Source organism: Chelonoidis abingdonii, chromosome 10, assembly GCF_003597395.2.
Source record: "Chelonoidis abingdonii isolate Lonesome George chromosome 10, CheloAbing_2.0, whole genome shotgun sequence".
Classification (NCBI taxonomy): Eukaryota; Metazoa; Chordata; order Testudines; family Testudinidae; genus Chelonoidis; species Chelonoidis abingdonii.
In genome coordinates, this window is record NC_133778.1 from 11,123,489 (window position 1) to 11,145,341 (window position 21,853).

The window sequence follows — 21,853 nt, forward strand, 5'->3', positions numbered from 1 at the left end:
GCAAACTGTGGGCTACTGGAAAGATTTGTTAGTAGCAACAGCCTCCCATGTAAGTAGAGTAACAGGAGCCTGGGGAGTGTCAAATGTTTTTTAATTTTCTTTTTAAACCCTAACTTCTTTTCTAGTTTCTGACGTTCCAAGGGAGCTGGAAGTTACTGCCACTAGCCCCACCAGCCTGGTGATTTCCTGGGATGCTCCTGCAGTGACAGTTAGATACTATAGGATAACCTATGGTGAAACAGGTCAGTGTGAGCTAATATTACCACTTCTACAAGAGCTCCCCATTGACACCAAGTGTGAAGCTTTAAGCTTGGGCCATTTAAACACTGCAGCAAATAGTGAGGGCAAATCTGATCGATGATTGTAGCATGCAGCATGCTCTGAGAACTCAGACGGAGGCAGTGTGCTGATGGATATGCACTGAGAGAAGCAAATATCATGACTGAACTTTAAAGGTGGGGCAAATCATCTTTGCTACCACATCCATAAACTCCATTCATTGCACTGGAAGGTCCATGGGCCTCTCATTTGCCTCTTGGTTTGGGGTGAAAAAGGTCTGTCCAACTTATTATGGGTTGACCCAAATCTCATTGAAATCAATGGGAGTCTTCCATTGACTTCAGCTCATCCCTTGCTTTTTGTTTAAAATGTGAGTAATTATCAGCATTTTCTTTCTTACCCGCCGTCCCAGGTGGCAGTAGCCCTGTCCAGGAGTTTACCGTGCCTGGCACCATGTCCACTGCCACCATCAATGACCTTAAGCCCGCAGCAGATTATACCATCACGGTGTACGCAGTGACGGGCCGTGGAGACAGCCCCGCCAGCAGCAAGCCAGTCACGGTCACGTACAAAACAGGTGAGACACATGGACAACGCTACTAGCTTCTGGTTTATCTCATAATTGTCCTCCGTTTCAGCTGGGAGTGATGGGCCTGTTAGCTTTGGTGGAGTTACACTCCAGATGGATTTGGCCCATCGTGTTCATAATGTTACAAAATGGGATGGTGGCTTTTGGAGAGGGGAGTTTAGACGAAGACTAAACAAACTTACCGGAGTTGTGGACTTGATGTTTGCGGGGAACCACTTAACATCCATCTTTGTTGGAGTGAGAGTACCAAGCAAAGGCTGGCTCTCGCACATGGGGTGTCAAACCACTTGGCTGTTTGATGTAGGATGACTATTCTGTCTGCATCTTACCTCTGGCATTTTTAATGCACTGTAGCACGGAGGGACTCTCTGACCCTAATAGGAACTACCCTTGATGAGCTCTCTGGGGCAGAGATGGTCTTTTGATAGCTGTTTGCATAAGGTTTGATCCAACTCCCATTGAAACTGATGGAAAATCTCTTTAATGACCCTTTTAAAAAACTTCCACTGCCCTTAATGGGTATTGGATGTAGTGAGCGAAGTACTATGGGCCTGATACGTGATTCTTGATTGGGACCCCTAATCAGATTGTAAAGTGTTTGGAACAGGGATTGTCGACTGCTCTGTCTGTACAATGGGATTCCATTCACAGGCACCACTGTAATAAACATGATCAATAATAATACGTGCTATTATGGTACAAATAAGAAGTCAGAGCAGCATGGGTTTCCCATTAAAAAACCAGAAACAGTCTAAAAGAAGAAAAACAGAAGAAATTGTTGCAGGTGGGAGGTCACAGTGGGGCCTACGGACATGGGATACCGTGAGGAAAGGAGACTTCCTGCATTGCAGTTGCTCACAGGGCTTATTTTTTGATGTACAGAGATTGACACGCCATCCCAGATGCAAGTGATCGATGTTCAGGATAGCAGCATCAGTGTCAGATGGCTGCCTTCAACTTCTCCAGTCACGGGTTACCGAGTGACAAGTGTCCCCAAGGATGGCCATGGGCCCATGAAAACGAAAACTGTCCCCGCAGGTGAGTGTGTCTTTGCATCCCTAGGGATCTCGCCCCAATTGCCTGGAGTCCATCGGCACCACTTCTTAAACCTCCGAGGGGAGTCACTTGAGAGTTCCTGGGGAAGATTTCCTTCTCTGGGCCTGAGCATGTTGGCTTAAGGGCTCTTCTGGCAACTTTGCATTTTGCCCTCTGGGACATTTCAGTGTGTTTTATCAGCTGTGCTGAGATTAGCTCTCAAGGCTGTTTGCTGCTCTGGCCAGGTTAATGTTCAATCCCATTCCAAAAAGTGGTGAAGATCTGGCTGCATTTGTTTTGTTTCTCTAATGGAGAGACTGATCACAGGGCTCCAGCAGCCTCAAGGGGCCTTCGAGTGGGTGTGAATGACAGTAACACTCACTTGAAGGGCTCTGGAGCAGGCTGAAGGAACCTTGGTATACGTGAGTCAGGCCAGGTTCGGCCAATCTAGTCTGACTCTCTGCTGAATTTTGGCATCGCAGCGGGTCTTAGGCCACAATTCAGTACCTTTGCTCAGTACCGCAGCAAGGCAAATTCACCAAAGTTTGGTCCAGCTTTAAAGATAAGGCCCACAACTCAAAGCATACAATCAGAATTCCCCATGGGAATGACTGTGTAGCTGCTTGGCTGTGTTACCTCCCTGCTTCCTCCCACAGCTCTGCTGTGAGCTGTGCCCATTCCATGCAAGGGCTAGGCCAGGAAGCTGGGAAAAGCTGAAAAGGTTGGTGAGCCATAGAAAACCCTGTCCCAGCTGTGCGGGTTCTCAGCAGCCACCCGGCAAAGGCAACAGGTCTGCCATGTGACCACTGGTGACTGAATCTCTCTGCCCTCTCCAGTAGAATTCTCAGACAGAACCACGCTGACCAGTCCCTGGTTTTTACATAGCGAATAGCGTGAGGCATGTGAGTCCTTCAGTGACATTGCTTTGGTTCCTTTTCCTGGCCCCTCCCGCTTTCCCCAAGCAACCCACACAGACTTTCTGTGGGGATGGCCAGGAGACAATCTGCATAGCCACTTTTACCTCCACCCGGCCACCACGCACAGCTTTGACTATGACTTTGCTCCCCTGTCTGCCACGTGGCACCAAGGGGACTGATTTCAATGGGAGTTTGGCACCTAAATACCTTTGAAGATCTAGGCTTAAGACACAAAATCATCTCTCTATTCCAAATTATCCTGGTCTTGTCTTTTCCTTGCAGATCAAACCCAAACTACCATCGAGGGCCTGCAGCCCACAGTCGAATATGTGGTTAGTGTCTATGCTCAGAGTCAAAATGGAGAGAGCCTCCCTCTGGTTGAGACCGCCGTTACCAGTATGTATTTAATTTCACAGAAGAAACAAAACCACCACCAAACCCACCTCTAGTATCTTCTGCTGTGTGCACCTTTTACTGTGGGAACTCTGGGGACATCTAGATTCCAGAAAAGGATGAGCGCCCCTCTCATTAAGAAATAGCTAGCTGGATCAGCTGCCAAAATATGCAGTTCCCCAAAATGCTGCCAAAATATGCAATCCCCCACAATGCCATGCTTTTGTTTTCTTTCACTAAAAATGGCCTAAGCAAAATCATTTTTTTTCTTTGTTTGTTTGTTTACCTTTAGCGAATCTTTGAAAAATGTTTTGCATAGACCTCATTTCTAGAGCTGGAGGGCAAAGGTGGTTTTAGAGGGCTAGATTTTAACTTAGAGCATTTGCCTGAACGAGGGAGTAAGAAACCGCTTTACACCCTTTTGTAGGCCACTAGACTTTGGGACCAGGTATGCAAAAGTAAGCATGGCTTACACAGCCGATTGCTCACTCCTGAGAGCAGCTGGGTGGGCAATGGGTGGCGTCTTGGTCCATCCTTCTGCATGCTGGCTACTGGTATAGGGGAGCAAGGAGAAAGCAGGGAAGAATCTGTCACTTAGAGAGGTATTTCTAATGCACAGTGTCTCCCAGGGCTACTCCTGGTGCATCATGGGTTAGGAACCTGTCCTTGCTCAGGCCCGCCTGTAAAGCCACAATCTAACCCAAATAACTATAAAACTATGGTAAGCAGAACAGGAATTTTCTTGAAGTGTTGCATAGGCGTATTGCACAAGCTGCATCAGTCTTAAGCCAAAAGTTTTTCCTATAAAATCACCCTTGCTAACCTTCAAGCCTAGGGACTGCAGGTCTACAGGGCTAACGTCACATTGCAAAACAGTGACTCTGTGAATCGTTATGAAGATTAATTCATATCTGATGATTACAGGCCCAGTCCTCAGCAGGTGTAAATGTAGATAGCTCCACAAAAGTCCTCACCGGAGCTGTGCATATTTACCCTGGTTTACGATTTTACACTCAAGTGTAATCTAATGAGATGACGATAATGAGTGGCTCTAATTTGTGGGTATATCTGTGAGATAATTGTGTGTGTATATGGGCATCCCATGCACGCTCATTACAAGCCAAAGGTTTTTTTTGATTTATAATATAATCTACATAGTCATTTGCTATCATTACAAATGATTTAATTGGATGTTAATTTATGAAAGAAAATTGTGGGACTGATGCTTCTCAGCCTTGTACGGTTACTTACGCTAGTGAAGAGTGAGTGCAACGGGGGTGTGAAAGGCTACAAAATCAGAATGGTGGGGCCTGATTTCAATGCACACCAAGGCTCCTTACCTCACTGGGCCAGTGTAAAGGAGACTCATGGTGTGTGTAAATTACATTTCTGACACTCTGAGGCCTTTCTATCTGAGCTGAGTGGCGTAAAGGGGCCTTAGTGTAAACGAGAATCAGACACATGGTGGGGTGAAATCTTGGCCTCATTCAAGTCAACAGCAAAACTCCTGTGGACCTCAGTGGGGCTGGGATTTCACCCATTGCATTTTACACTCACTAAGCAGAGGTGTAAAGACCTGTGCAAGGCAGGGGGGAATTGGGCACCTGCAAACCTGAAGACTGCTTTGCATGTAATCAGAATGCTTCTTTTCCCCCTTCCCACAACCTGCTTTTATCGCATAACCTCTTACCGTTAATTTGCCTAACAGACATTGACCGCCCTAAAGGACTGACATTCACTGAGGTGGATGTCGATTCCATCAAAATTGCTTGGGAAAGCCCCCAGGGGCAAGTCACCAGCTATAGGGTGACCTACTCAAGCCCTGAGGATGGAATCCATGAGCTAGTGCCCGCCCCCGATGGTGAAGACGACACTGCCGAGCTGCATGGCCTCAGGCCCGGTTCTGAGTACACTGTCAGCATCGTTGCCTTGCACAATGACCTGGAGAGCCAGCCCCTGATCGGGACCCAGTCCACAGGTACACCTCTGTCTACCACCGCCCAGCAGGCCATAGCAGCCATGGCTTAAGGTCTCATGTCCTTCTGTGTGCAGTTGGTGCCCGGCTGCGGGAGAACCTCCATAGGAGCCTGGGGGATATTTGCTATTGAGAGGGGGCTTAGTTTGGTTGGCGAGGTGAATGATGCTTAAAGATTACTAAGTATTTATTAAGTAAACCTCTGGAAGGTGAGAGTTACAATAATGGTTGGCTGCTGAGGATAGCAGGGTTAGGGCCACATCACAGATACCTCAGAGCAGGCGTCTTCCATCACCTTTTAGCCCCTGTCCCTATTGATCCTAGTTTAATTCAGTGGGTGATCTGGTCCCAAGCACACGTTAGAGCAGCCTGGCCTGAGCAGACAGTAACAGTCCTCAAGGAGCCATCCCAGGAGCATATCACACACTAGCCACACGCCTTCCTGTCTTTGGATTCCCAGGGTGGCAGTGGCAGGACCAGGGATAGATGATCTCAAGGGAAAAGGGTGGTTTCCTGTCCCTTTTGTGCTGCTAGGACAGCGCAGAAGGAATGGATTGGAGGCCAGGACCCATCCTTTAAACCTATATATTCTTTCAGGACAGTCCCTGCCACACATATAGGCCACTTAGTCCTTTTGTACCCCAAGTGCTTCCCAATCCCACTGTTGGCATTGCTCTGAATGACAGAGCGCAGCCCTCTGTATGCTCACAGCCTGCTGCTAGCTGGTCATTTACACCTTTCCCACAACAGGGTAAAGGTAGGCTCCCTTCAAAAGAGTGCCTCCAGTACGTAACCATCAGGTCCTCGTTTCAAGGGTACAACAGGAGAGATACGATTGTTCAAGCTTCCGATGCCTGGCATGGAGTCCATGAAAAGTTCCATGAAGAGAGGCCTAGACACATTCTGGCTCTGGATATTGCAAGTTATCTTGTTTGCTGTCTCACAGCTACAACTGTGCTTCATGGCCAACACGCATATTGGTGTGATACGCTCTTTCACAGGAGCATGGCCATCCTGCTAGAGACCACATCAGAGCCAGATCCTGCTAGTTCCATTGATTAAACTTTTTATTGACCAATCTCCTCTATGAAATAAGAGAAACACGTGCACACACAGAAAATAATTACCTTTTCCTCCTATATTGATTTAGAATTTTCCTCTTGTGAAATAATTCCCAATTCACACTAGTGGTTGTATAAATTTCAACTGGGTCTTTGCTCAAGAACTGGGGACCGGAACTATTATGGGAGCTCTGTCTGCTGCTAGCAATCTGAAATCTACTGCAGCGTTTCCCACGTTACCAGCCAAGTCCTGATGGCACTTTACAAGCGACACCTCCATTAATTTGCAAATGAAAAGCTGACATTAAAATTCCAAGAGTGCAGGGAAGATTATGGATCTTAATTTACAGATTAGTATAAAAAAGAAATTTAAGCTATCCTAAGTGATAGAACGATTGAAACTGGACAGAGTGTTTAAACCTGTCATAAATGCAAACAATGGTTCTTAAACCACTGTCTGAGTTTCCCCTCAGGGACCCTTTTAGAAAGCTATTGGAGTTCTGTTGATTTTCATGGGCTTTGAATGAGGCCCAATTTCAAGTAAGCAAGGGAGAATTGCATTGTATCTCCATGCTGTAAAATCAAAGTGCTTTGCAGCACCCTGGTAATCGTGGGCATGATGGTGGTAAGCTATATATTTGTTCTGTTATAGACCAAGAATGACAACTAATAAGGTAATCAATATGTTCCATGGTGCTTCTGTTTCTTAAGTTTATAGGAAACAAGTGATTTCTTCTGAAAAGTTCTTTATTCAAGCATTGAGTATATTAGCTCAGGAAGATATCATATGTAAACAGCATTATGGCTTTCACAGCCCTGATTCTCCACTGCCTTATGTAGGTAGTCATCTACACCTGTGTAGGTGGCTGTTAAATGCTCCCATTTGGGCTTGGCAGTATTTTTACATCCCCTCTGTACTCACTGGGCTGCCTTCTCCACTCTCACACCCTTGTACATCCGGAGTAACTCTGTAGAGGTCAGTGGAGTTAGACAAGCTGCAAGGCTGTGGTGAAACTGATCTAAAATATTTTGAGGGCATGAAGAGTAGAGAAAGGTAGAAGAGGAATGGACGTAGAGACTCACCTACTGAATGTGAGCACCACCAAAGGCAGCTTTTCTGGAGAGAAGTAGCATCACAGATTTGGGCATCCAAATCTGATCCTTGAACACCCTAGCTCATACGTATTACAGTGACGGGATCCAATAGCTACCCAAGATAGATCATTACCCTAGGCCCTCGCTTGTGTATTTCACACCTAGAACTATTTCATGCTCACGATTGATATTGTGAGCTATCTTGACTGGTGGCGTGTTCTTCCAAACTAACGGTCGTCTAATTAAAATTTTCACAGCGATTCCTCCTCCAACAAACCTGCAGTTTGTTCAGGTAACTCCAACCAGCCTGAAAGTCAACTGGAATGCACCCAATGTTCGTCTCACTGGCTACAGAGTGCGAGTGAATCCCAAGGAAAAGACGGGGCCGATGAAAGAAATCAACCTCTCCCCAGACAGCACATTTGCTGTCGTGTCGGGATTAATGGTGACTTTTTGATCTTTCATTTTAATGGGAATGGGAGATGTTGGATTTCTTAAGCAATTTAAAAATGCTTTGGGCCAGAACTGCAGCAGGGTAAATCAGCGTAGCTCCTGCCAGTCTGGCCTTTGTTTTAAGTCTGGTTAGCTGTGGAGCATAGATCCCTTGGATCCCAATAATTAAAAGACAGTGGATCTGTCTGCTTAAACTGCAGTCTCCCTGTCGCCTCTTCAGTCTGCCCCTACCAGTACATCCTGAGGACTTCTCAGGCAAATATGTGTCTGTCATACACAAGCTGCTGGTCTTGTTACCAAAGGAATGGTGAAATTCTCTGGCTGGTGTTATACAGGAGGTCAGACTAGAGGATCTAACGGTCCCTTCTGGCCTTAGACTCAGTGAATCTATCGATCATTTTTTTGGAAGCTTCTGAATAATTTCACAAAAATTTAAAATTTTTCATTAAATTCATTTTCAAACCTGAATTGGACCAGCTCCAGCTGCTCTAAACTGAATTAGTTACAGTGGAATCAAGAGCTGCTGATCTGACCCCATTAAACGACGATCTGGAACTTCCATTGAAATTTTTCTCAAAGCAGAGCACCCTTTGGTAGTACAATGTTTCTGTTAGCATTAGGTAGCTCAGTGCATATATTACCTTCTTTTCAGGAATCCTAAGCTTCTGCCCCCAAAACCTCAAAGCCATCCAGGTTTCCACTGTAATTTCTTCTACTTCCCTGTGTGTTGGGGAAGGATAGCTCAGTGGTTTGAGCATTGGCGTGCTAAACTCAGGGTTGCAAGTTCAGTCCTTGAGGAGAGATTTAGTTGGGAATTGGTCCTGCTTTGAGCAGGGGTTTGGACTAGATGTCCCCCTGAGGTCCCTTATGATTCTACTACTGTTATAGATTCAGAAATGCTGCAAGCAGATAATCACACAAATATTATGGTTGTACTCCAATATATACTTAGCACTGCCGGGCAACATTCATGAAGGATCTTGGGTTCCTAGTACTGGCTGCCCTTGCTCTGCCAGGCTACCCACTTCAATTTTTTTCATGTATTTATTTCAAATACATTTTCAAAGTTAAGTTTTCAAGCAGTTGCTAATAACAGTTTCAGCCTAAATGTAGTTTGCTTGAGGGTGTGTGTCGGAGGAAACAGAGGCCTGATTCATTTCTGACTTGTGTTTGTTTTATACCAGAGTAACACCACTGACTTGAACTGAGTTATGCCAGTTTAACTGAGATGAAAATCAGATCTCACTTTTATTTTTGCATTTAACTGGAAGTAAATCTAACCCTCCTGGTGATCTTGAGCTCACTTGATTTCTATTTTTTTAAGAGTTTCATGTTTAAATAAGACATCCATGGTAACTAACCAATGTGAATCTACTAACTTCTGGATTAGCTCTTGCTTGTTTCCTTGTGTCCCAGCTTTACCTGCTTTTCTGAAGATCAGACATTCCATGTAGCTCCCTGATCATTGTATAACTTTATTATTTCTAGGTGGCAACCAAGTATGAAGTCAGTGTGTATGCTCTGAAGGACTCTCTGACTAGCCGGCCAGCCCATGGTGTGGTCACCACCCTTGAGAGTAAGCAATCCTACTTTACATATAGCAGCAGGTGTTATTCATCGAGTCAATGGGCTAAGTCCTGTGTAAGGACCTACCAGAAGCAACTGAGTGAAGACATTAAAAGTAGTTGATGAATTTCAAAGATTCTGTTAGGGGATTTTTTCTTGTAGACCTCCCCTACCCTCTGCCAAATCACTGCTTCTGCCCGTTATACTGATCTCAAATCCTTCTGTGCAGATATCAGCCCTCCCCGCAGGGCCCGTGTGACAGATGTTACCGAGACAACCGTCACAATCACCTGGCGCACCAAGACAGAAACTATCACCGGTTTCCAGGTTGAAGCCATCCCAGCAGATAGCCAGAACCCCATTCAACGGACCATTAGCCCTGATGTTAGATCATACACCATCACTGGTAAATGAGATTCTTCATCAGACCATCTCTTCTGCATTGTAATATCTTTCAGTGACCAAGCTCATTGGAGATACATCTGGTTGCTAATATGTACTGGGGATACCTTGGTGGGAGCTCAGGTGGAATTTAGGTGCCCCTTCATGCTGAGCTTCTAACACATATACACATTAACCTTGAGAACCCTTATTAAAGCCTTTGATCCTACCAAGCCCTCTGAGAGCAGATTGAAAATAACGTTCCTTGCATGGAGGGGTTTTAGAATCTGGCCCTGATTTGATGGGAGAGCAGGAAAATAGTAATGTGAGTGTTCACATTTTGTCTGAGGATGGAAGTGGTTTTCCAGAGCAGCTGCTAAGGAAGTGCACTTTTTCAGACCATTAATACTCTTGAGTACTGGATTTCTCACGTGCAGTTTGCAGACCTTGTTTCACATTGTGATCAGAGCCTTGTTAGTCAGTCCAGAGGTCCAGCTGCCTGATTTCATGCAGGACTAATATTTTTAGACCATTTCCATTAGGAATCTTCTAAGATCTGAATAGATCTCCAGTGACTATCATTCCACGACCCTCTTGGTTCCATTCCCTAGATCATCTTTGCATTCACGTTTTCTGCTGGTTCCACTGGTACATTGTTTCACTTTTCCATTCATTATTCCTACCTTGATCATTGAGAACTAATGAGAGCAATGTCCCCGTCTCTTTGTAGCAACCCTTTATGCACTGATTGGTCATAGTTTTGTGCCCTGTATCTGAAGCTAAGTGAGAGCAGTGATGGTAGGAGGCTGAATACCCTGTTAGAAGATGTGTATTTCTTGGATAAATGTAACCACCATCTCGGATTTATGAATGGGATTTTCAAAAGCACTCGGCATGGACCTAACTCTGCTCCCATTGACTTCAGTGGGAACAAAGCTAAGCCAACAGGATGCTTTTGAAAAACCTCACCCCTAATTCCTTTCAGGTCTGCAGCCAACACACCCAGCCTGGGCATTAAGAGCTAGTTAGATTCTATCTGGAACAGTGATTGCAGCAGCTTTCTGGATCTCTTTTTAACCAGGCAAGGCTGAACCTGTAATATTTCTACTCTAATTTCAGGCTTGCAACCAGGCACGGACTATAAGATCTACCTTTACACGATGAACGAGAATGCCCGCAGTTCCCCTGTAGTGATTGATGCTTCCACCGGTAATGGCTCTTGTTGTTGTTTGTTTTACATCTGAACAGAAATTATACTTGTGCTTTCCTTGACTTTGATCATATATGTAGTTTACTGCATTTTACAGCCTTATGTTTCCCTCTTTGAGCATGAAGTGGATTATTGTCAGAGGGTGACTGCAGCTGTTATTTGTCTTCAGCCCTCAGGGCAGGGGAGATGAAGTCATGTTTGCCTTTACCACATTCATTAACTGATTTTGTTTGCTCTTAGCCATCGATGCTCCTTCCAATCTGCGCTTCCTCACAACCACAAGCAACTCCCTGCTGATTGCTTGGCAGCCACCCCGTGCCCGGATCACAGGCTACATCCTCAAATATGAGAGACCTGGTGCACAGCCCAAGGAGCTGATCCCTCGCCCCCATGCCAGCACCACGGAGGCCACTCTTACCGGTACGTCTGATGGTGGCATTCCCCATGTGATTCAGCAGGAGGTCCAGGAGGTGTACACTTGCCAGCACCACGGGTCTTGGCCCAGGTGGGGATCAGACACTGTGGAGCTGTGCATGTGGGCAGAGCCTGGGATCCACTCCATCTCCCCCCCTACATGCCAGCCAGTGCCACTGAGCAGGCACAGAAGGACAAATAATCTGTACAAGGTAAAGAGCTGATGCAGATTACACCCTGCTAGAGCAAGGAGAAGCCAAAGACAACAATGTGGTCTCAAGTTGCAGTTGAGGAGGTTTTGGTTGGATATTAGGAAAAACTTTTTCACTAGGAGGGTGGTGAAGCACTGGAATGGGGTTACCTATGGTAGTGATGGAATCTCCTTCCTTAGAGGTTTTTAAGGTCAGGCTTGACAAAGCCCTGGCTGGGATGATTTAGTTGGGGATTGGTCCTGCTTTGAGCAGGGGGTTGGACTAGATGACCTCTTGAGGTCTCTTCCAATCCTGATATTCTATGATAACACAAGGAAAACTAAATGGATTATTTTGCTTAATACAACTCTGATTGGAAAGTGCATTGTATCTGTGCAAAAAGCTCTAGTATTAGAAACCATAGAAGGGAGCGAAACCTTGAGGAGTCTCTGTTTAGCTACCCCGGACTCATTTTGTAATTAGGGGTTTCCTCAAGCATGAGGTCATTCTGTTCCTCCCCAGGTCTGGAGCCAGGAATCGAATACACCATCTACATCATTGCTGTGAAGAACAATCAGAGGAGCGAGCCATTGGTTGGCAGGAAAAAGACAGGTAATATAATGGTCCAGTCGACCCCGAGGGGAGAAGTTGACTTCTCCTCATTGGGGAGTCCCAGCGCTGGGGGTAGTGTCTCCTCCAGAGGGCTAATTTTATAACATTGCTTAAAATATCCTTTTCACTGGTGTATGTTGTTAATCAAATACAAGGTTTCCCTAAGTGACAGGCCGCTTGTAGAAAGTAGCATTTTTCCTTCATTTTCTTTTTCTTCCCTTAAAAAGAGGGATACATTTTCATAAGCAAGGGTTCTGCAATGGACGAGCTGATCTGCTGAACAGTGCAAAGCACAGTTCAGTGGGCTCAGACACTGAGGACCTGAGATTGCATTCAGTTCGTTTCTTCATTTCATTATGGTTGAAAGGAAGAAACAAACTGAATGCAATCTCAGGTCCTCAGTGTCTAACACTCACTTTCCTTCTAGCCTGTGATGGACTCAGTGGGAGAAGCCCACATGGACTGAAGCTGTTCATTTGATGCACACTTTTGATACATTTGAATTTGTCTGACTTTGTGTCCTGTCTGTGAGGCGCTCCGAGGAGAACCTAGCCAGTAAAATCTCTGTCATCCAGCTGGAGACCACAATAGCATAAGAGGGAATCCCTTAGCACATGCCCAAGGTTTTCTTCAATTGATGGACTACGAATGTCTGTTGCAATCACCTCTTGTTTTCTTAATTTGCGCATTGGTGGCTTCTCTGGGTGCAGTGACCATAGCTTTGCCTCAATAGTATGAAAATTAATAACAGACTTTTTCTCTTACCCTCCCCGCACTTCAAAAAATAGCCTCTGTAGAGTAATCCCAGAGAGGTTTAAAAAAAGTGTGCTGTACTCATGGGAGAGTTGCTAACATTTAATTGCTTTGAGCGCTTTACAGCATTCACTGTAGTTGCCTAGTTTATCATAACTAATGCTGGGGCTTAAGGTGCTTTGCTTTATGGCTTCTAACCTTTCTTTGGCTAGACAAGCTCCCGCAGCTGGTAACCCTGCCGCACCCCAAACAAGACGGACCGGAGATTCTGGACGTACCTTCCACGGTGGAGAGGATTCCTGACACAAACAGGTTTGACAATGGAAATGGTATCCAACTTCCAGGCACCAGTGGCCAGCAAACACTAGTGAACCAGGGACAGCAAGTCTTCTTTGAGGAACATGGTTTTAGAAGGACCACCGCTCCCACCACAGCAACTCCCATTAGGCACCGGCCAAGACTGCAGGCACCAGATGTGGACGAAGAAATCAACCATGGTAACAGGTACCCAGGCCCAAGAGTGGACTTTCCGCACAATGACACCACGGGCCAGGAAGCTGTTTCTCAGACAACCATCTCTTGGAGGCCCCTGCTGGAGAGCTCTGAATACGTCATCTCATGCCAACCAGTCGGCACCGATGAACAGCCTTTACAGGTAATTGATTGTTGTTTCTCAGATGCACTGTGAATGCTGCCACCCTATTGGACTTGACTACGGCAGTCCTCAGACATTTAAGGAGACAGGACCTTGGGATTCTAGCTTCCCGTGGTTGCATTGTAGAGTTGATATAAGCAAGTTCTGGCTCTAAGATTCCATCTGCATCCATCCTAGGTAACTTCTGCTTGCCACTTCACCGTGTAGTATTAGCAGCCCTGTCAGGTTAATGCTGTTTTAGCCTCTGGCTGAGGGCAGGGCCCTGAGGGTGGTGCTGTGCCTGGGGAAGAACAGAGGGTATCTTGGCTAAAACAGAAAGACCCTGGGGCTCTGTTTGCACTTCTCCATAAGAAAGTGCTAATACAGCAAAGGAGATGCTTGGGGATTTCATCCTATAAAAGTGCTTAAGAAGAGACCTATATAAAGTTGTGGAATCTCTATCACCCAAGGGCTTTAAGAACATGTTGGACAAACAGCTGTCAGGGATCGGCTAGATAATACATAAAACTGCCTCAGTGCAGGGGGCTGAACTAACTTACTGAGATCCCTTACAGTCCTACACGTCTATGATATGTTGAAATTCAGTAGTGGAATGAGGCAGCCAAGTTAATATTGCTGGTTGAAAGATGGTTTTGTGGTTATAGTAAAACTGGGGATTTGGGGTCTGTTCCTGTTCTACTAAAGACTTCCTGGGTGATATGGGGCAAGTCACTTCACCTTTGTCTAAAACTGAGATCGTAGTAGATCCCAACTTCACCATGGGACATGGAGGCTGAATTCATTGATATTTGTTAGGCACTCTGGGATCCACAGGACTGGGCCCCATTTTGCTAGACAAGGTACAATCACGTATGAAGACACCAGCCTTACCCTCAGCAGCCTGCAGCCTAAGAAGCATACTCTTGCTAAAGCCAATTTTGTGGTGATGTACTTGCAGTTCAGAGTTCCTGGAACTTCCTCTTCTGCTACCCTGACCGGCCTTACTAGAGGTGCCACCTACAACATCATCGTGGAAGCACTGAAAGATCGTAGGAGACACAAAGTTATGGAAGAGGTTGTCACAGTGGGCAATGCTGGTAGGTTAAAGCTATACAGTCTGGGCCTTGCACCTCTTACCCACAGGCCGGATCTCACCGGGCACTCGCTAGGCTGCAGTGCAATAGGTTAGGAGCATCCTGTTTCCTCGTTTCACATCTCATTTACAACACACACTAAAGAAACAGTTCTTTCTGGTTCTGTGGTGCAGATGACTATGCAGTATAGACTGACTCGTTGATAAGAGTTGAGGCTAGTCTACTGCCTGAATGTGCATTGAGAGCGAGGTGGGTGCCAACCAACTTTTGTTGGTTCTGTTCTTTTATTGGACCAACTTCTGGTGATGAGAGAGACTGTCCTAGGGGAAGTTAGAGATGCTAGGCCTGTGATAATGCCAGTGTCATGGCCAACATTCCCACCCAACATCGAATTACTGGAACCAAAATAAAGTACCTACCATGACAAAGGGGTTACTCTGAGTCCTCCTCCTCCTCCCTATCTCTCCAGTGACCAACGGATGGCAATTGGCCAGATGAATTGCTGTGTCATCTCCCTGGTTAATAGATTTCAGAGTAGCAGCCGTGTTAGTCTGTATCTGCAAAAAGAATAGGAGTACTTGTGGCACCTTAGAGACTAACAAATTTTATTTCAGCATGAGCTTTTGTGGGCTACAGTTCACTTCTTCGGATGCATCTGAAGAAGTGAACTGTAGCCCATGAAAGCTTATTCTGGTTAATAGAGTTGCCTGCTGGGAGGCTGTCTTTGGGCCATAGGGTCCAGCTGTCCCTGCCTGACAGCTGTGGTGTAACCAACACCTCTGCTGGCTGTAAATCGCCTGGCAAGTTCATTGTATACGGGCAAACTGGCTGGGTGGAGTCCGACTCCACACATGGGCAGACTGTGGGACCCCACATGAGCAAGATGCCTCCCTGAGGTATTCCTTCTCCGCTGTCACTTGAGGTTTCATTCTGTGCCAGAGTTCAGCTCAGGCTCCGGTAGACCCAGCACACCTGAAATGTATCACTCCCCCAATGTGCATTACGGAATCCAAATGCCTGTTGCTCCGTGCGAGTCCAGCACGTTTCTCTGTAAAGGTGGGTTAGTTAGATCACTGCTTTCCAGTAGCGAATGCAAAATGTGTGCGCGCTTGAAACCTGGCAGGTTAAAATGAAAATAACTTTCACCTATGAGATTTTTATCATCACTCTTCTGCTCTGCCAAACACACCTGTAAAATAAATCCTAGGGAGGCTATTATGCTGACAGCGCAGCCAAGCAAATGCTCCATTATGACTGGGAATGTGCTTTCACTTATGACCGTTCTTCTCTTTCTAGGTTTGTATCGCTGTGTATAACGCCTCTTTGTTCTCTTCTTTCCAGTGTCTGAAGGAGTGAACCAGCCAACCGATGACACGTGTTACGATACTTCCACTGGCTCCTTCTACTCCATTGGAGAGGAATGGGAGCGATTGTCTGAAACGGGCTTTAAACTCTGGTGCCAGTGTTTGGGCTTTGGCAGTGGTCATTTCCGATGCGATTCATCTAGTGAGTAGCTTGCCTTTGGCCCATCCCCGCAGACCACTAAACTCCATGCCTAATTAACATTAACAGCATGTTTGGCAGATGCAACCTGACCCAAACATGAAGCAAATAAACGCACACTCTAGAGTATGTGTTGTGTCATCAAATGATGGAAAACTGGTTAGCTGTGGTTGAACTTTGCAGCTTATCCAATACTGCTGTTCACTGCATAAGCAATGGGTATATTTATATTTATCGGTAAAGCTTCTGTGAGGAAATTAACATTTTCTCTTCCATTGCTAGGGGAGTCCAGTTAATGCTTGAAAGTGAGATACTGCGTGTCTAAAGTAGATCAGAATAGTCATTTAAGAAAATAACCCTGCATAATTAAATATATTGGATTTCTAAGTCCTAACTTTATCCATCAGCACAATGGATTTGATACAACTCTCATTAAGTTGACTTGGGAGCAAAGTTTGGTATGGTTTGAACGTACCGCCTTAACACCTTGAGGCTGGCAGTGAGTGTTGCCAAACAAACAGCACCATTGCAGTCGCATCCAGTTTGAGTCTTCGCAGGACTTGGGCTTAAGTAGACAATATTCAGCTGAAGGTCGGGGATGAAACAAAGTAAACGTGATTAAGTGGTTCTATAGGGCGTGTGTCTTACTGATTTTAAATTGTGCTTTATATTGCAAAGCAAAAAGGGAATTTCTGTGTTGTATGTAGCTTTGAGAGGAATTGCTACAAGGCAGACCTTTTTTCACAGGTCTAATCGTTCTGTTACATCATTTGGTACATAAGGTTTCACTGTTTTCCCGTTATCGGTGTGAAATGATTATACTGTCTATTTACTTCTTTAAAAGACAAGTAAATTTCCTCCCCTGCCCCTCTCTAGTTCCTGTTTAATTAAGCTTCCTTTTTATGTAGCTCCAGGGATTCCCTATGAATGACATTCCTGGAAAGGCTCCTCCATCTTTACCCAGTCTAAAATGGCCCCTCTCCCGCTTAAAGTCCTAATCTCAGATCAACAGCTGGGAAAAGGAAGGACAACTCTGCTAACATCCAGAGAGTTGTGCCCATTTACACCAGCTGTGGATTTCTCCTTGGACCTTGGATTTCTCCCTCCTCCCCTTTGGTTGGCCCATGAGGCTTCACAGATCAATTCTCTGCCCCTTAATCAACAAGCCTGTGTAGAGTAACCACCTGACAGTTGTTCCTCTGGTTCATTCAGAATGGTGCCACGACAACGGGGTGAACTACAAGATCGGGGAGAAGTGGGACCGCCAGGGCGAGGGCGGCCAGATGATGAGCTGCACGTGTCTCGGCAACGGAAAGGGAGAATTCAAGTGTGACCCACGTATGTCCCTTCATATTGATGTTAACTCTCAGTTTCAGGCTTTCATCTTATCTGTGCTCTTAGAATCTCGCCATTGTGGCACAGAGTGGATGGAACCTAAGTACGGTTAAAATGGGCCTGTTTTACTCTGTGAAACACGGCACTCCATGATGGGTGAACGGTACAGGGAACTGAAACTAGGATCTCTGGATTTTAGAGCATGAACTAAAAGACCCTTCTCTGTTAGACAAGGCTGTAGCAGGCTTATCAACCTCCAGGCCTGCCGACAGAGGTGGGCAAAAGGGACAATTGCCCAGGGGCTGGGGGGATTTAAAAGGGCCCGGGGGACCCTGGCCAATGCTGCGGTAGCAGCAACAGCAGCCAGGAGCCCCGGGCCCTTTTAAATAGTGTGGGCAGGCCGCAGGGCTTCTATGGAAGCCTATGACGCTCTGGGCCCTGTACTTTGGGGGGCCCCACTGACAGATGCATTCGATCCTGGAAGTGACGGCATATAATCACTTCCACTCCAGGCCCTGCTTCCACGCTCCAGGGATGCCCTGGCCCTGGAGCCCAGAATTGCTCTTGGCTGGCCAGGACAGAGCACTGCATTGCCTTAAAGATGATGAGTAAATGGAGTGTTTTAAATCAATTGACCCCCAAAAGCCAATCAATGAATCATTGGCAGAACTGGAGACAGGAGCTTTGCCTCCTAGGTTCTTGCTCTAGCCATCCCATTGCCCTACCCCCAAAGTGTTAATCCTTAAAAGCAAATACAGACTATGTGACAGAATCTTGCTTCTTCCTCTGATTCTCCACAGACGAGGCAACATGCTATGACGATGGTAAGATGTACCACGTGGGAGAACAGTGGCAGAAAGAGTACCTTGGTGCCATCTGCTCCTGTACTTGTTACGGAGGACAACAGGTAGGCAGAACTAGTCTGGCATGTTAATCCTGATGTGATGATGCATATTACTGGGCAACCAGTGGGGGAAATGTGACGTTTTATTAATAGCTTGCTAAAACTTTAGAAGTTTAGATTTGGGTCAGCAATTACATGACCAGGGAATGCTGTCGCCTCTCAAACACTTGGAAAGGCCCTTCCCCCACAAAATCAGAGATGAATGTCAAGAAAGGTCAAAGTTGGTTCTCTTTGTGCCTCTCCCAGCTTTGCAAACACGTCCGGTACACCAACTAGAGATTCTCAAACTCTGGCCACAAGCGCTTAGTGGTCTCTGAAGATAGGGGCTCACTCATCCTCCTTTCCAGCTGCTGAATTATACATACTTTCCTAACACTTTTCCAGCTAAGCAGTTGCTCCGTGGACAGTTACATGCTCACACAGGGGTTGGAGAGAAGGGAGTGGGACATCTAAGTAGGGGAGGTATTCATGAAACAGTCTCACTGTTGAAATGCAGCCCACTCTGGAAAAGTCTGAGAGCCCCACTGCAGACTTACTTAAACCAACCCCCTACACTACTCTCACCTGTCAATCACAGAGTGTCCACGTTAGTGTCACACACAGCCAGAAGAGAGGCCGGTAGCAAGAAAAGCAACGAATGAGAATGCATAAGGAAGAAGGTAAAGCGGAGACCAGTCCCTACTTTAACTTCACACCATCTTCTGCTTCCTTGCGGTGTGAAAATCATCACTGTTACACTGGTGTCAAACTGGAGTAGCTTCATCGATGTCAGTGCAGTTTCCCCAGGGATGAAATCTGATTTGTGTATAAAGTATTGACTTCATCTGTCATGAAGATCCTTAGAAACAGTATCTGATTTGAGGTGTGTTTCTCAAGGGCTGGCGCTGTGACAACTGTCGCAGACCTGGTGCTGAGACGGCCCCCGAAGGCGCTGCTGGCCACTCCTACTCGCAGTTTACACAGAGATACCATCAGAGCACAAATACTGTACGTATAGAGACCCCATGTCCATTCATTATGAGTCTTGCCTGGCGGGGAGTGTGTATTACCCATAACTCTTGTTAATAATAATCATGGATTAGAACCGCTTGCAGATTTCCATTTGTTCTGCAGTTGACACAAAATCTTTAAAGCCTTGTTCAGCAAAGAACTTAAGCACATGCTTAAATTTTAAGCATGCGCTTAAGGTTGTTGATTATAATGGGACTTAATCACGGGTTTAAGTCTTACTACATGCTTTAGTACTTTGCTGGATTGAGGCCCTAAATAATAGGAGTTCTTCTCCATTCCAAACCTTCACATACTAAGGCAGATCAATAGAATGGTTTGTAGTGAGAAATCTAAACAGCTGCAAATGCAAGGAGATTGGCTGCAGTTTTCAGCTGAGATTACCACGTTACAGCACTTGTCTTTTACAGTATTGAGCACTAACTGGTTTCCTTTCCTCCCGACAGAATGTCAATTGCCCAATTGAGTGCTTCATGCCCTTAGATGTACAGGCAGACACACAACATCGACCAGGAAAGTAACATCAAGCAAGTCTTAGACCACCACCAACAAAAATCTGTCCACCAAGATGATCAGCCAAACGATGATGCTAGCAAAACCAGATCTTTAAGAATGGCCTTCTGCTCCGGAGTCACTTTCACAGCTTAAGCTCAACTCACAGCTTCTCCAAAAATCATTCTTGGCGCGTTTCAGACTTTTCTCATGATTGATAGCAGTGTGTATTGTTTTGTTTTTCTCAGTGTTTCATACCGTTCAGTATTTTCAAATGAAAAAACGATACTAAATTGTGAATTGGTTGGGGATCAAAATAATACCAGGGCTGGGGGAGTAAATGAGATGGAAGGCTCCCTTGCCATGCAAACAAAAATGACACTACTAACGTTTAGAGGAAGGAAAGTCCACCAAACTGTTCTGCTTTCACCTAAGCATGCAGCCACCAATAACCTAAGTGACTGCATACCCCATCACTGTGATATTTAAAATATGCACAGTCCTAATTCTTTCTAAATGATCCTATTATTTTTCTAGCTGTATCTTTGTATCTCATACTGTTATTTATCAGTTTTGTTCCCTGTCTCTCAAGTGTTTTTATATGGGAAAAAATGTACTGAAGAAACTTAGTATGCAGTTGATAAAGAGGAATTTGGTGTAATTATGATCGGTGATTATTTTTTATACTGTAAGTGCCAAAGCTTTACTACTGTGGAAAGACAACTCTTTTAATAAAAAGATTTACAAACCAAATGTGTGGCTCGTGATTTTTTTATTTTTGTTGTTGCAAGGGGGTTCAGGGAAAGAAGGTGTACACTGAACGGAAATAGCTTTGCCTTTGGAAAGAAGACAGGACAGCCGTCTTTCTGCAATATGAAGTTGAAAATAGAAGAATATTTGTTGATCGTTTGCTTAAAGTAGCATAGAAAACATTACTTGAATTACAGTAGCCTCTAAAGCAGGGGTCGGCAACCTTTCAGAAGTGCTGTGCCAAGTCTTCATTTATTCACTTTAATTTAAGGTTTTGCGAGCCAGTAATACATGTTAATGTATTTAGAAGATCTCTTTCTATAAATCTATCATATATAACTAAACTATTATTGTATGTAAAGTAAATAAGGTTTTTAAAATGTTAAGAAGCTTCATTTAAAATTAAAATGCAGAGGCCCCCGAACCGGTGGCCAGGACCTAGGCAGTGTGAGTGCCACTGAAAATCAGCTCGCGTGCCACCTTCGGCATGTGTGCTATAGGTTGCCTACCCCTGCCCTAGAGACACTCATGGAGATCAAAGCACCACTGAGTTAGTACAAAGCCCCTAGAGCTGGCACACAGTAAGGAAGTGATTGAGACCTTCAGGGCAGGGACTAATTAGATGAGCCAGACAAAGAACGGGAGACAGGACGTATTATCTCCATTTTAAAGATGGGAAGCTGCAGGACAGCACGTAAGGCCTCATCCAACAAGGTACTTAAGCATGTGACTAACTTTAAGCACAATTGTTGTCTCATCAGTTTGAATGGGATTACTGACATGCTTAAAGTTAGCCCTATGCTTAAATATTTACTGAACTGGGGTCCAAGTGACTCGCCCAGCATCCCAAAGGAAGTGGCAAAGCCAGGAATTAAACCTACGTCTCTTCAGATCAGGCCTATGCCATAGCTACACGATCACCCAGACAGAGTAAGCACTGGGGAAAAAAGATTATAAATGATCTTAACTCATCTCTCCTTGTAACTGTTGATGGAGGATAATTTAATCTCTCATTTCTAAGCAAGAGATGGAAATGTATAAAAGATACTGGTCTCAATTTTACAAGAATTTACAGATTCATATTACTTCACTTGTCTTCTGAAAATAAGCTGCTACATCTACATTCCTCACACGGCAAATTAAAAAAACTGCAGAATACAGTTTGTTCAGACATTCTTGCTAGTAAGTGATCTCAGCTGTAACCTCTAG

The 21,853-nt window shown here is 45.2% G+C and overlaps 1 protein-coding gene across 4 annotated transcripts in view; it reads left to right on the forward strand.

Annotated features, from left to right (window-relative positions):
* FN1 (fibronectin 1) overlaps window positions 1-20,647 on the forward strand; it is a 68,857-nt gene extending 48,210 nt beyond the window's left edge. For 2 of the 4 annotated variants that reach the window (XM_032805311.2, XM_032805309.2), the window contains 18 exons: window positions 126-242; window positions 692-856; window positions 1,751-1,906; window positions 3,103-3,216; window positions 4,922-5,191; window positions 7,602-7,789; window positions 9,286-9,373; window positions 9,593-9,769; window positions 10,864-10,953; window positions 11,195-11,374; window positions 12,082-12,171; window positions 13,137-13,579; window positions 14,517-14,655; window positions 15,994-16,158; window positions 17,368-17,493; window positions 18,291-18,397; window positions 19,271-19,381; window positions 19,849-20,647. In XM_032805311.2, coding sequence (XP_032661202.1) covers window positions 126-242; window positions 692-856; window positions 1,751-1,906; window positions 3,103-3,216; window positions 4,922-5,191; window positions 7,602-7,789; window positions 9,286-9,373; window positions 9,593-9,769; window positions 10,864-10,953; window positions 11,195-11,374; window positions 12,082-12,171; window positions 13,137-13,579; window positions 14,517-14,655; window positions 15,994-16,158; window positions 17,368-17,493; window positions 18,291-18,397; window positions 19,271-19,381; window positions 19,849-19,923 — 2,801 coding nt within the window. In that variant the 3' untranslated portion in view covers window positions 19,924-20,647. The remainder of the gene's footprint in view (window positions 1-125; window positions 243-691; window positions 857-1,750; window positions 1,907-3,102; window positions 3,217-4,921; window positions 5,192-7,601; window positions 7,790-9,285; window positions 9,374-9,592; window positions 9,770-10,863; window positions 10,954-11,194; window positions 11,375-12,081; window positions 12,172-13,136; window positions 13,580-14,516; window positions 14,656-15,993; window positions 16,159-17,367; window positions 17,494-18,290; window positions 18,398-19,270; window positions 19,382-19,848) is intronic. The other 2 variants (XM_032805310.2, XM_032805312.2) reach the window with 1 other exon arrangement.
* The last annotated feature ends 1,206 nt before the right edge of the window (window positions 20,648-21,853 follow it).